Raw genomic sequence first — 15,713 nt, 5'->3', positions numbered from 1 at the left:
GTCACGATCCTGGATATTCAGGCACCTCTGTATTATTGCCATATATTTATGTACAGTGATGCAGCTTGTAATTCGACACTTTGCGATAAATAGTGAGGGTCGGAATCATACTCTTACCCTTCACCAGCTTCGGGAATCTTTTGCTACATCCATTTCTTTCATGATAATAAGTTCAACATCATTTCAGTTGATACAGGACTACAACTTGCTAGCAGAACAAGAGTCACGCTACTGGTCTGTAGAGGTGAGGGATGCCATCGTTTTGTATCTGAATACGGAATTGTTTTCCATTGCTTGGAATTATTTCATTGATTTAGAATTGGATAAAATTTATAGTTCCAATCTTTGACAAGAATGTACCTAAGTCATTATGATTGTGCTATATCCTATGTACTGGGATTTCAGTGACTTATATCAAATAATTGTCTCTTCTGTTTCAAAACGTATCTAAGGAAATAATCCGCTTTCCCCTGTGTCGATGACCTGTTTTTGTCTTTTTCTAAAAAAATCATTATTTGAATATGGTTTTTGCTTGTCTCCTCATTCGTAGGCAATTGTTAATGGGCCGTCTATTTCAAAAATTAATTTGCTTGGATACAAGTACTGACTTGTCAGGTTTTGTGATCTGATTTTATCGGGATTTGTAGTGGCTTGTCGGTTGTAGTAGCTGACGTCTAGGCGAATATTATTGGCTTATCTTGCCTATTGGTTAGTGAGAAGGGGCGCTGTTATTGGCCATATTCTTTAAAACAAACAATATACAAGAAGCATTTGGAAATAAATATGTTTTAGCAGAGTTGGCGATTTGCCTGCCAGAAACCGTTCAGGTAAAAGAGATGGAAATATTGATTCGTACAAATTTAAACCTGGAAGCAAATTGAACAACGAGGATACTGATGCTAGCCAGTCATGCTGCTTGTACAAATATTATGTTACCTGAAGCTGGATGATAAGTGTGTCCTACTATGCTCGTAATATAATGGTGGTTGCACAATTGACCTCTGCGTGGATCCTTTATCTTTTTTAAACTTAACTTGTCTGATGATTTAGGACTCTTAGAATAGTTTTAAGTTTTAAACCATTCTCCATGTATAATTGCAACAAAAGCGTTTGTTTATTTGATTCACCTCAAATTTTAATCACCTTAAATTTATGTTATATTAGCTTGAAACAAATGTTGTAAATATATATAATAATGTTATTATTTCATGTTTGTTTCGATTTAACTAATTTAACTAATTATATAGTTCTTTATTTTCTCAATGTATAGTTAGTCTGATGGCATACATGGTTTACATTTTAATTAGACTTTTGTTCTGCAATATGCCCATGCCATGTTATTGTCTTTGAAACTTTCTAACACTTACTGTTCAATTATAAAATATACATTTTTTCACGCATCACTAGCATCTTTCTGTAAAAGGCTTTACGGATATGCTATTTATCTTTATATATTTTTCTATCACGCTAATATACTTCAAAACGCTAAAGATACGTTTTATTTACAAATATGAAAATATTTCGCAAAAACATTTCTTTCAGGATGAAGGACTACGATCTAGAAAGACACCGAGGGTAAGTGCAATAGTAAAATACCATTATGTGTATATATATATATATATATATATATATATATATATATATATATATATATATATATATATATAATAATAATAATAATAATAATAATAATAATAAATGTCTTTCGGCCCACGTAATGTACCTCTGTTTTAGATTTTGTTATCACTGTATTTCTTAAGAAGTTGACCAAAATTACATTGACCTGAAACGGCATATCCTGCTAAATGATTCATATCAATTTTCGAAAGAAAAGGACGATCGAACTGGAATGCATATTTACGTTTGTATGCAGCGATTTCTCATTAAAGATTTTGACAATATAAATGTCATATAGTGAGTAATAATTATGTGGCTCAATGAATATATTCCTTTATAGCGGGTATGCATCGGGCATATATATCCTGAAAATAACAAAACTGTGGTACTTTAAAAGTTTATTTTCTTTTAAACATTCTCTTGAAATCTTTTTTTTTCTTCTTTAACTATTGAATGAAAAGACCAAGAGTTAAATACGTCAGTTAATAGTATAAGTTGCATTGCAGTATATATTCGGACAGTTTGTTTTCGATGTCCGATTATCGCAGGCACGGGTCTTCCATTTATCCAATTGCATAAACAGGTGTCTCATTTAATATTTGAATTTCTATTTTATGATTGTATTCATAATTTTAATAAATTCTTGAAGAAAAGTATCCTTTGTAAAGTTATGATTTGGTGGCTTCCAAGATAATATCAAAGTCGATAAATGCTATCATGTAAATGAACATACTGTACATTTATTTTCCTGTATGATAATCTAGAAGTGACTCATTCCATGTCGTCTTGTAAATTTAAGTTCTTCGATATGTATCACTCATGAGTGCATACACAATAATGAATCAAATGCAATATGTACTTGCTCTAGTTACTAATGTGTATGAAGTGTTTATCAAATAGATTGAACTCATCTGGTGAAGACGTTGCTCTTAAGAACCATTATTATTTCCGCTGCATGAATAACTTTATACTTTGCGACGTTATAACATAGTCATTACTGAGGCTTGGACTAAATAGCCTGAACGTGATAGAACTCTTGTGGTTACTCTTATACGCAACTCAGATGTTATAATGTATTGATGTACTATGAATATCTGATAAAGTGTTACTTTACAAGTACTTATGTTTCTCTAATTCATACAGCTATTGCCTTATATTGTGCATTTTATAACTTGCTCAATCAAATGTTATTTCTTCGTCAGTGTCAAACCTATAACAAAACATTGAGATTTTATGTTGTTCATTTAGGACTACCCAGTATATTTAATGTCTTCTCTGTTATTTGAACGTAATTTCGCATAGCGCAAATACATATTATTTCGCGTGCATACTGATTGCAGTGTAGATTTCGTCAAATCGCTGTTGAGAATACTAAATAGTTAACCTTATTTTATACAGTTTATCTCATTCATTTATATTTTTCCTTTTCCATTGATAAAGTTAAACAAATGCAACTTGGCATTTTAATCAACACTTATATGCGGTTATTGGCACAAATTATGTTGTAAACTATGTATTTATATATGGGATCTCCTCACGGCTTTACATAACGTTTATTATGTCGGTTTATCATGCTTTCCTTCAGTCTGCTATACATTTTTGTCCTGCCCTAAGGAATGTTGAGCTACAAAGTCATTGGTGATAATATGTCATTATGGAAACGTCCAATTGGAGATACAATATGTCTAAAACTAAAGCTTGCTACCGCTGTGATACGTGTAATCTTGAAAACATATGTTACATTTGTTAAAACAACATACGGACTATCTGTCGTAGAAAATTCCATACGTTTCGAAATTCATGGAAAGTCAGTGGAAGTTGTGTTTTGGCAACATAATTAATAACGGAACATTTGTTGGGAACATCTTCGGTAAATTCTGATTTTCACCAGGAAGTACAGAAGGGTATAGCTGGATCTAATTTACCTCCTTTCTGTATTTGGCCTACTGTTTCATTAAATATGTGAACAAATACCAATAATTTAACTTTAAATTCAGTTCTAAACTAACTGATATAGTGATGTTTGAAAATAATTTATCTTAGTTTTTTCTTTATTCTGGCTGTAAAATTTCTCGCCATGAAGAAATAGTCAAATTTTCAAAAACCTGCTGGTTACATTTCGTTGGCATCTAAGAAAATCCATATTTCTGATAATCTACATATAATCTATCTAAACATAATCAAAGACAAATAAGTCGTCACAAATTAATATATGTATCACGCTAAAATCAAGAAGATTCTCTTTACTTAGATATGTTTCCTATTTGAAGAAGGAAGATTAGATCTTCTTTCGAGTTTTATTCAACCTGCCTTCGTTACCTAGGACAAATAATTTTTGACCAGATTTATATAATATATTTATGTAGCATAGATGAATTGAGTTGAAGCACACATTTGATTACACATTTATAATTTATTTGTGGCTTAGAGAGAGAGAGAGAGATAGAGAGAGAGAGAGAGAGAGAGAGATAAAGATAGAGAGAGAGAGGGGGGAGGGGGAGAGAGAAAGAGAAAGAGTTAGTTCTTTTTTACTTCAAACGTGACCAAGAATATTGTATATGTTTTGGACACACTGACGCACACACAACCGTAGAGAGGTAAATGCAAAAAGAGAGGGATAGCAAATATTTGTTTCTTCTACATTCCATTAATTGTTTTGCAACCATTCAAAGTGATAATATCAGCATTATAACCCTTTCGCTATAATATAATCTTGCCTAATTTATCCAAACGATGGCTGTCCTAAATGCCAAAGCAATACAATATAATTTTGCGAGTTCTTTTGGAGGTGAAATAGTACAAGTACCACATAATTGTGGGCTGCATTTGATAAATGAAGACTGATATTTTCTAGTTATGTGCAAGGCAAACACGTCTGGAAGGTTTACTTTTGTAACCCTTTAGCCTCCCCTATTTCTCAATGTGACTTTCGTTAGATCAGTTTAAGAGAAAAATTTTAATGTCTATTTTGTACAGGCACTGCATATGGGTTGTTTTGAGTTTTTCGGCATTATCATTGACATACGCTACAAATGTCGTTCCAAATATAAATCAAACAGGCATGCAAACCAGAAATGTTCATGATATAATGGTATAAAATCTCTGACAAAATAATTAATGTTAAATATATAATGCATTATTATATCCCAGTAAACATGTATCAGCCAAGCACCGTTTGGTTTAGTAGCTAATCAGGTCCTAGATGCAAGCAGCACTCACGTTATTATGGCATAAGCAATTCGAACTTCATAAACTAGAATTTGAAAGATTTTTAGTATGTTATTAGTATTGTCTCAGAACATATGTTGTTATTAAGTATGTTACAAACGAACGTGAGGTTTCGTTTCAGTAGACCATGCCAGTTTTAAGTATATAGTGTGAAAATACTGCTACAACATTAATTGTATGTTTTTTTTTAATCTTTCAGCTGGAGGTAGGTGCCAATATTAACAATGAATATAAATCTTGACATTATGTAAGTAAAATGTACCTCATCCTTTGAGGAGTGTTAATTACTGTATACTATAAAGGTGAAGTATGGTGTGTGACATCAAGCCAAAATTGTAGAGCAAACTAGTATTAGTCTGGTCGCAATTTGTGAGTTATTCCTGCAATTTCACAAACCCATTAACATTGGCTATTGGACAAAACGATTTGTGATTGTGACGATTCGCAATTAAGACAACATACTTGGCTTTCGATGTCAGTGCAACCATGCTCTCTCCCTCGGCGTCATTCACATTTAAATATACATATAACATTCGCCAATTGATCTGAACATGGTTAATATGGACGTTGGCAAACGTGCGAAAAAAATATGGCCATTGCTTCAGATAATTTATTCTTACCTACAGTGAACGTTCTGACATTTCCTGTCATTACGGATTAGGGAATTTAAAGATTTGTACTTATCAATACATAATATGAGCTCTGAATGGTACTAAAACAATATAACAATCACTAGGTTTAACGCTCTAATATGATTTTCTGACAGCAATGAGCGGTACCAATAGTTTACGGCGATTTGGTCTGACTCTAATATAATACTGTGACATGAATGTGACATGACCATACTTGAAATAAAGCCAGATCGCCTGTTTTTTATGTTTTAAACGCAGCCCCTACGTTATAGGGCAAAGAATTATAAAATACGTGACTGATATCCTAATGAACAGAACCATTTAAGGTTAACACTGATTTTAATATTTGCTCATTGGTGTTTTGCGAATAATGACATTTTCGTTTACTCTACATATGTATGTTGCATATCGAAAAGCATTCACTGGTTTCCACATAAAATAATTAAACCATAGTTGACTGGGAATTTTTGAAAATGGATTTGGTTCCACAAGCGAATGTTCTAAAACTTGACTGATTTACTATTTTATTTAGCATTCTTACTTTGCAACAAGAACATCAAGGAACTGAAAAGAGAGAATTCACAACATAAATCATAACGTATGACTTGAAGGTCAGCTGGAAGTCAGATGATTATATGTTTCATGTTTTATGAAACGTAAGACAGATAACTCAAACATGCAAACTTCATTACGTCCTAGAGGATACGTAGGTTCATTCTGTTTGACTTCAGCGATTTGAATGTATCATGTATTGCAGTTACAATACGTGAAAATACAGGGTATGTGTTATAGTCACTGTTGTGGAAATAAAGGTAAATTCACCCACGTCCACTCAGTTCTGATAAACATTATGGGTCAGAACCAGATAACAAACACAATATGTAAATCGCTATGATCGGCGCATAACACTTTAGGGCCTCAACGCGTGTGGTAGGTCACTAATTTTAGCAGTAACTGATAGGGGGTGATATCACTTAGTGTTACATAATCAGCTATTCATAGAGACACACACACACACATACATACACACACACACATACACACACACATATATATATATATATATATATATATATATATATATATAGAGAGAGAGAGAGAGAGAGAGAGAGAGAGAGAGAGAGACAGACAGACAGAGACAGAGAGAGAGACAGAGAATGAAATAGTTGGACGAATATGGAATAACTCAGAGATAAAGATATAAACAAAGAACGGGGAGGTGGTCATTGACATTGGCGCCATCTTGATTCCATTCCTTTAACATGTTTTTGTAATTAATGAGAGAATACACTTCACATATAAACCAGTAGGCGGAAATCGTAAGCAAAATAACAAGCAGGGTCGAAGTTTATTATTTTAGAATTCTTCTTTAAAAAGAAAACATTCCCACTGATTTACTCTCCTCTCTGAAAAATAGGCCAATTCTTTTCATATAGGTTGTTTGATTTCTAATGACCAGAAACGGAGTAGCTCAAATTCATTAAACTATGTTACTTGGCACGGTGAAAAGTTACTGCAGTTTCATAGCTTCACCTAGACATGTTAGCATTAACCTAACCCTCCCTTTATCGTCTTATAGCGCACATATTCAAATAGTTATTCACTGTAGGACTTTGCTACTACACTTGCGGCATATGTTTTGGAGACATTTTTGTAAACTTCACTTATCTACCACAATATTGCAGACCGTACATTTGTTTGTCTTGCGTCAAACGCAGGGACTATTTCTAGAGATCACCTTTGTGACTGATTTAATTGTTGTTTTTATCGTACACGTGAACATTAGTTTTATATTCAGCTTCTCTCAAACTTTTGCATGCATGATCATGAATCTTCATAGGTGTATCCATCTTAGATGTGATGAATCAATACTAGGCTACTATGACGTACCTTTTGCCCTGCAGTTGCTACAATGATTTTGGAATTTAGTTCAGATTATGTGTAACTACATTCAAGACAAGCACTCATAGCGTCCGTCTTTGTTATGTATATTTGATTTGCATTGTTTGTTAATTATTGTCTAAAATTGTTTGTATTTCATTATATACTATTGATAATATAACATTGTACGCTGGAGTTGACTTTTTCCAAAATCAAGTTCATTCTGAACGCAACCATAATCAATGATATTTATTTTAATTATGTTAGCAGCACCACATAGCTGAACTATTATCTACGTAAATGTGTTAATTGTTAGGAGTATTATCTTTGTCTGAGTCAGGAATGCTGTGTTTACCACATTTTATATTCTAATTATATCTCCTGTTTTATTTAGTAAACCTTAAGAAGCTTCTAGAAGGTATACTTGTTTTATTTTAAAAAATGGTAATTGTGACCTGAGGCCATGTTGACTACTGTATAATCCTGTTTTTCAATAAATTATTCATTCATCATTTTAAGATATTATAATAATGAATTGTATTATGTATGTGTCATGTAGTTCAATTGGGTTTGAGATTTATTCATTCAAATCATTTATTCACATGGAAAACAAGTTACACATCAACATACTATTCTGTGAAATAAATACTTGCATTTATAGTGACAATGCAAACAAGCATATCTTCTTTGATTGTATTAGTGTGATCCAACAAAAAATTGTTTTCGTGTCACCACTTCACAGGTAACCACATGCATAATCACTTCAAGCGTTGAATTTAATTTGGATTGACACTAAAGCTTATTCAGAAGCTTAATTATTACGACTTGTTTTGATAATTATATTATTATTTATGATTTAATTCGCAAAGGCATACGTTTGTTTTCCTACTTGTTCACTTTTGTTTTCTACGGAAATCAGTCATTTTTTAAATTTTTCAATGTTTGTTGCTTCTCACTCTTTTATGTGACTTATTGCGTTGCAAAGAGTTGCAATACTATTAAAGATCTAGACCATAAACAGGATACATTCTGTCACAGTGACATTACTATTACAGATCTAGACCATAAACAGGATACATTCTGTCACAGTGACGTTACTATTACAGATCTATACCATAAACAGGATACATTCTGTCACAGTGACATTACTAGTACAGATCTAGACCATAAACAGGATACATTCTGTCACAGTGACATTACTATTACAGATCTAGACCATAAACAGGATACATTCTGTCACAGTGACATTATTAGTAATACGATTCAACTTCATGACCTTCATGTCACGGTAACCTACATCTTTTCGTCTGGCGAATATTCACCGGTTTCGGTTGTTGACACGCTCGTGCAAGATAGAAGCAGAAATATGTAGAATCCTTTATATTTCTATCATAAATGTTTGGAAACGTCACGGAAAAGGTGCATATCCTAAGTGCGAAACAATAACGCATATATACAGAGGCTTTTGCATATACTATGCGGTTCGCTGATGACTGATCGCTTGCTCCACAATATGTGTTTACTGATGACAGCAATATCTTTATAAAAATGTTTCTTTTCAAAATGTTTAATTGCAATTATCGTGCTTTAAATTTCCCTGTAATGTTTATAGTCTACTTAAACGTATGTCCATCTCAATGGGTTTACTTTGAAAGCTATCATTTGATATGATATTTAATTATGTGTGAAGCATGGATTTTATTCCTATTGATGTTTCTAGGTTAATTTGTAAAGACATTGCTCATGCTATATGATTAACCGAGTGTTATGACACCATCATGCATGTTAGAGGCAGCATTCGGCATAATTTATGGTCATACTTTAGAACTGTTTGGACACACCGCGGATAAACTTCATCTCCTAGCTAAATGCGATACATGGCAGTGCTTCATATACTATGTGTTTCACTGATGTTTGACTCCTGGACAGGATCATATATAAAATGCATAACTTTATATTGTTAAACTTCAGCTCGCATGCTCTTAGTATCCAAAAATTGTTCATGGTCTACTCAACACTTCCATAAACACTGGATGGTTTTGCACTTCATTTGAGGACATACGATCTTGCATAGTCAATATGTCTTATTCTTACGTATTATAGTCTATGTTCCTATTTCAATCATGTCTGAATGTATCATCAGTTACTTCTAGCTTGCATACTGCCCACATTTGCACTGTTCCGTTACTTGAAACTGCATTCATGCTCAATGTTTGTGTACTTTATAACGCTATCAATCACTAATATCAACAGATCTCCAGACAATGTACTTTTCCGATTTTCACCGAACTAGTTTGCATTTGCAAAAATCCGTTAGAGTGTTGAATTTCATAAAATGACTAGCATGTCTGCTTGAGTCTGCACTCATGTTAGAGAGCTAAATGAATGGAAAACCTATCGACTATAGTTGGGTCCTGTCGATATATATATATATATATATATATATATATATATATATATATATATATATATATATATATAGATGAAACACAAAAAGCTGCTTATCGCTGTTACTTACTATGGTTTGTTCACCTGTTGTTATCACCAGAGACACATATATATAATAATTGCTTTCCAAGAGGTGTACAATTTATTAGATAACTGCCTACTTAATCTGTTGGTTTGTTTCTTTGCGTACAAGTTTGTCCCTCTCATAAATATTACCATTAATGCATGGATCTCGATATATATGTATATTTCTGCTCAGGTCATTTCCAGGTCTACAGGATACATACATGATTCGGTTACATCATTCATGCCTTCCAATCGTCGTCATCCAGCCTCCGTTTTCCATATCAATTACTTCGTTCATTACGAATCATACCTACTTGTAAAAATGTAATGCATGAAACGTGACGTACAATTTAATAGAGACATATAATTGGCCCCACTGGTGCTTGCGGGATATCCAATATGGTTACCTTGGTGGTCATCGTGAAATCGTGCTATGATATATATTTCTGGCTGGATTTTCATTTTGGTCCTTAACGAAAATAATGCCTAATGTGATGTCCAGCATATGTGCCATAGAGCCGTTATTGAGCATCTTTCCGAGCAAATGTTCACCCAAACATGGATTTTTAATTCGTTCAAATTGCTTAAGAGGACATACAGTTGACAAGAGATAAATACTTTGTATCTATGACCACCAACGTTATGGATAAAGAGATCGTCATGCAATATTTAAGTCGCAATCCATCATTTATTGCAGATGAAATTGACCTGATTTGGTTTTATTAAAGTATTATAGTGATACATTTTTGGTTCTTGAAGAAAAATTATCTTATACTTTTTTCCCTGGTGGTTTTTATGCACCAATGTTTGCTTCAACATTCGGCAGCTCCCTAACAAGTGCAAATTATAAATAAATCGTTTGGCAGACAAATTTTACTGGTCAGACCTACATCCTAACATTCATTTTGAAAAGTATGCCCATGTTAGTCCCCATGCAAAATTGGTCTTGCTTATATGATATTTCTAGGATTTACATTCAGCAGATCTGAGATAAGGCTTTGCTTCTTCGACATTCATCTTCTTACACTTATAAATTATCTTCTTTTTCATTTCATTTCTTTCTTTGTCTACTCCTCGTTTAATTTTTTCAAACACTAGTCTTTTCATCTGATAATAAAGTTGCATTTAAATTTTTAATTGAATTTAATTAGGTAACAATACGATTCGACATATATTTGGGTTGCATTTATTTTCATGGAGGTTGTTGTCTCCCAGTAATCGGAAGGACAGTAATCCCATCTTTCAATTTTCCTATTGCACTTATAACTTGACTTTTACAGAGTTTGAGTGACTGTGACATACACACTTCCAAACATCAATATCGCTATGGTCACACAACATGATATATTCAACTTTAAATTATATTAAAGTAATTGTATTTCAGCTATATTTAACAAAATTTAACTCCTGATTAATCAAAGAGAACGTTGGTCCTTTTTATCTAAAGAGTATTGGTGTCTTTTTATTGTGTTGTCTGTCACCATATGAATTAACAAGATCATCATTTTGATTTAATTGCCACTGTTCAGTTTTAAGTCAGTGTTACCATTATAGAAGTGTTCAAAATTTAATTTGATATTTAATGTAATTATGCCTGTTTCTCAATGATTGTATATATTTTTCACACCCACAACTTACCTACGGAATTTAGTATTAATTGATGTTATATAATCGTCTGTGGTGTTACCCGAAATTTATAGTAAGTACAGTAACATTTATCCGATTATTACGTACACGAGTGATAGAAGTGTGGTCAAAGGCCATTGAATTTCAGATGAAAGGAACATGATTTCCACTTTTCTAAACAGATTAATGTAACCAGTTAATTTATCATACTAATTTGCATGCATTCCCTTGGATATTTTGGACAAAAAACGAATGACAAGACTTGTGACTCACTGGATGTGCTGCTTTAATAAGTGATTAACTGAACTGGCAAATGTAACATATGATGAGTTGCACGATACAAGAATGTACAGTAAGCAGGATTTATACAGTTAGTCACATTATGCAGAGCCGTTTGCTTATTGTCAACTTAGAAAATAGTCAAAAGTAGTGAAAATCTACCAGAAATCTCCTATTATTTTCATGTCCATGGTATACCATTTATCAAAGGTATACCGATATTATGTATACAATTCCTTGTTATACATATTTCAGACAGGTTGCTTGTGTTTATATGGTGAAGTCTCCGGGTCAAATATGAAACTCATAGAAGGCGAAATATATCCTCATAGTATTGCTTGTTCGCAACCAATTTCTATGGTTTTATATTACGTTGCTGGGGAAACCATCAGAAGCAGATTTACTGGGCGTGTATATATGAAACACAAAAGACACACTCTCCTTCGCCATACTCTGTAAATGCATGGGCTGTATTTATCCTGGACACGAAGAAAAGATTCAAAAGGAGTATGTGCTATGCTATAGGAACCAACTAATATGAAATTCCGAGCAGCAGTATCTATTTTTCTTATTATCTTTATTTCTTGATAGGAATACAGTGACATAAAACACTGGAAAATGAAACGTGGAACATTTGGATTAAAAACATAGCTACGTAATATCAATGTATTGATGCAACCTTTGGTTGAATTTAAAAGTTGTAATGCTTTCAACTATATAGATGACTTCAAATTGCTAACGTAAAATAATCTTTTGTTTGAGTACTGTTTTTAAGAAATGTCTCATTATGCTAATCAACTAATATCAACTGTGTAATTTGATAAAGAAACCCTGTGGAAAGGTGAATTAATTTCAAAATGCACCATGATGGTGTTTCAGTATTCTAAGGCAAGGTATAATATTGTTAAAGCAAACTTTTAATTATTTTGCATTTCTATTTAGCTTCTCTGGCTTCATACGTAATGTTATCTTTCAATCTCAGTCTTTAACGACAATTTTGCAGCTTTGTTCAAGATAGCAGCAGTAAGTAGCAGGGCTGTTTATATGCCTTGTGTATTTCCGTATCAGATGTACAGTGTGCCGTGTATTGCATATACTGCGACTAAAATATGTATTCTCGAAACCTGCTTATATTCTTCTCTGCTTCCCGTAAACACACTTTGTAAATCAATGCAGAAGTAAACTACAAGGATATATATATATATATATATATATATATATATATATATATATATATATATATATATATATATATATATATATATATATATATATATATACATATATATATATACATATGTCCCACTTTTCTGACAATCAAAATCATATTGACTACTTAACAGTATGTAATTAATATAGTAACATTCCAATCGTGTTTTTCAGAGTCATTCCGGATCCGGTTCCGACAGCCCCTGACGCAGCCACTAACAACGCTGGAATGATCACGTATAATGGAAATATTTCACAGGTCTTTTCTATTTGTGTCACGTCTGACATGGATAATATTAATGTCATGGACGTTTTTTTCCTTGGCTGCTTTAAAATGATTTGATTGTGTTAGGTCTAGGATACGAAGATACTTTCCAAGAAACTTTGGGTTAAGGCCGACTTTAACTTATATAACTACAACAATTACAAGAAAAACAATTTTTCTACTAGGCTTCAGTTTCTCTTTTTCGATAACCTGCACACATCAACATGATTTCGTCGGTGATAATTACGTCAATGCATTTGTAACTACCAGAACCGTGAGGGTGATGTGGCGGCATCGCATATTGGGACTGGATAATATAGTTGCACGTTCATCAAAGTGGTGGTCGATCACAGACTGCCCTTACACGTCCAGATGTTCCATCTGAAAATAATAAATCGGATACAGCGAACATAGAGGGACATCTCCAGACCTGTGTCAACGCATCGGTCACGGACCATGAACATAAAACAGATTCTGAAATGCACGTGCGACATGGTTGTGGGTGAAATCAAGAACACTTTCTTCTGCAGGTTTTTGGTAACTGTTAACTGTAAAGGAATTACAATTAGTTAGATAGCAAATTAGTACCAATCTGTTCATGACGCACACGATATTTAGCTTGAAACAATCAGATATCATTGTGTGCTGACATCTTGCTAGGTAAATATTTGCCAAGGTAACTGATAAACGCTTCTTTCATAAAAGTCTTTGATAAGACTGTGGAACGATGGTGGTGATATGGCACCAGATTTCATAAGCGACATAAACTTGCTTCTACAGCTACTGAATGGAGTATCGCAAGCATGCACAATGCCAATTTCAGAACCATAAAATTGTCTGAAGCAACACCAGCAGAAATTTCAAAAACTGCATCATTATTGTTGAGGTTTCGGTTACCTCGTGACTGCGTATTTGGCTTCGACAATAGACTTGCGAACAAAACCCGAATATGTAACTGAAAGGAAATGATAGCGCACAAAAATGACAAGAAAGGTTTCTGAAGTTGAGCTCAGCACCGCGGGAATCAAATGCTTCAACTGAGATATTAAAAACCATTGCCTCTTTAATGCCATGTACCACAACTACCCCGGGTACGTGGTGAGTTCATATCCCATCGTGTAGGAATATATATATATATATATTTACCTTCCACCGATGGAATCATGAGAGCTGATATTCAATCATGATCGTAAGTTTGTGTCAGTTTTCTATTCATTTCTAAAAAGACTTCAGTGGGTAGAAAATACTGAGACCTATTGCGTGCTTGTAAATATAATCGAACGCATTAATCAGGGTTCGTAGCCGGGTACGAAGAAGGTTATAAATAATCAGCGATCGTGTAGGTATTAGTAAGATTATCGGGCAATATGGTTATGATGGACACAGTGGATGTAGTATAATATATTCTTTTATTGCTCGTCAGTCCCTTTGCTACAATGTACTAAGGTTGGATGTCAGGGAGCCTAACATTTGACAGATCATTGTGTTGTATGCTTTACCTCCGAATTTAATAAAAATTGAATAAAAAAAAACGATGATGTCGAAATAACATTTATGAATGAAAATTAATATGAATGTACAGATGGTAAATATGCTTGGAGAACAGAGGTCAATAATGAATAAAGATGAAATTAATTGACAATTCAGTAATATTCAATAAAAATAAGTTGTCATAAGCTGGCTCTGAAAATCGTTTTGTCAACTGTATCGTTTTCTCACAAAGTATGATTGCTATTCTTTAAAAGATTTTGTAAAAATGTCATAATTAACCACCAGGTGGTAGTATTCCAAAATGGTGGTACTGGTTCACCTAGCTCTCTGCGAGAGATAGGAGAGTGAATGCCACATGGATCTATACTAATGTGGGGTTAGGGTTCTGGCCCACTTCTCTGATCGATTAGGGTTCTGGCTCACTGCATTAACCCAACTGTAGATATGGTTGTGATATAGTGAAGATGGATCTTCCATATTGGCCATGGAGGAACGATATGTTTTCTACAGTGATGATGTTCGCAGTAGTATTCCAGTAGTGGAATTAAGTGAAGATGAGTTCACAGCAAATATATTTCATAGTACTTCGACAATAATTACAGCACTCTGGTATTGGCTACATATGTCCTGAGTTTATTCTGAGGGCTTCTAACTCTGCGTAACATCACACGGTCTAATGCCGTTACATATGTCGGATATACCCAAGGTTCTAGCATTGATATATTAAAATGCATAATAATCAGCTTAAACATAAAACGAAAGAGTAAAATCATTGGATACTCGAGTTTAAAAGAAAGTTTGAAGATAAGAATTAGAAATGGAGTGAAAACAAAATAAAAAATTTGTTTATATATATATAATGTTATGCATGCAATATAAATCTCTTCCTATCGTGTATTATACTGATGTGATTGTTGATAAGTACGAATTGCTCTTGACACTCGGTGAAAGGCGAGACTTTTTTCCGTTAT

The 15,713-nt window shown here is 33.4% G+C and overlaps 1 protein-coding gene across 17 annotated transcripts in view; it reads left to right on the top strand.

Annotated features, from left to right (window-relative positions):
• The window catches only part of LOC149783799 (uncharacterized), a 71,937-nt gene extending 57,006 nt beyond the window's left edge, over window positions 1-14,931 (top strand). For 13 of the 17 annotated variants that reach the window (XM_089932019.1, XM_089932012.1, XM_089932017.1 and 10 more), the window contains 3 exons: window positions 188-244; window positions 1,543-1,575; window positions 5,045-5,369. In XM_089932019.1, the coding sequence (XP_089788145.1) occupies window positions 188-244; window positions 1,543-1,575; window positions 5,045-5,086 (132 nt within the window). In that variant the 3' untranslated portion in view covers window positions 5,087-5,369. Of the gene's footprint in view, window positions 1-187; window positions 245-1,542; window positions 1,576-5,044; window positions 5,370-13,160 lie in introns of those variants that run through there. The other 4 variants (XM_089932025.1, XM_089932024.1, XM_089932020.1 and 1 more) reach the window with 2 other exon arrangements.
• Window positions 14,932-15,713: the final 782 nt, after the last annotated feature.

The sequence above is a fragment of the Sinohyriopsis cumingii genome, chromosome 14, assembly GCF_028554795.1.
Source record: "Sinohyriopsis cumingii isolate HCF-2022 chromosome 14, ASM2855479v2, whole genome shotgun sequence".
NCBI lineage: Eukaryota > Metazoa > Mollusca > Bivalvia > Unionida > Unionidae > Sinohyriopsis > Sinohyriopsis cumingii.
The sequence above is the reverse complement of the archived record's forward strand: the minus strand, read 5'-3'. Positions and strand labels throughout refer to the sequence as shown.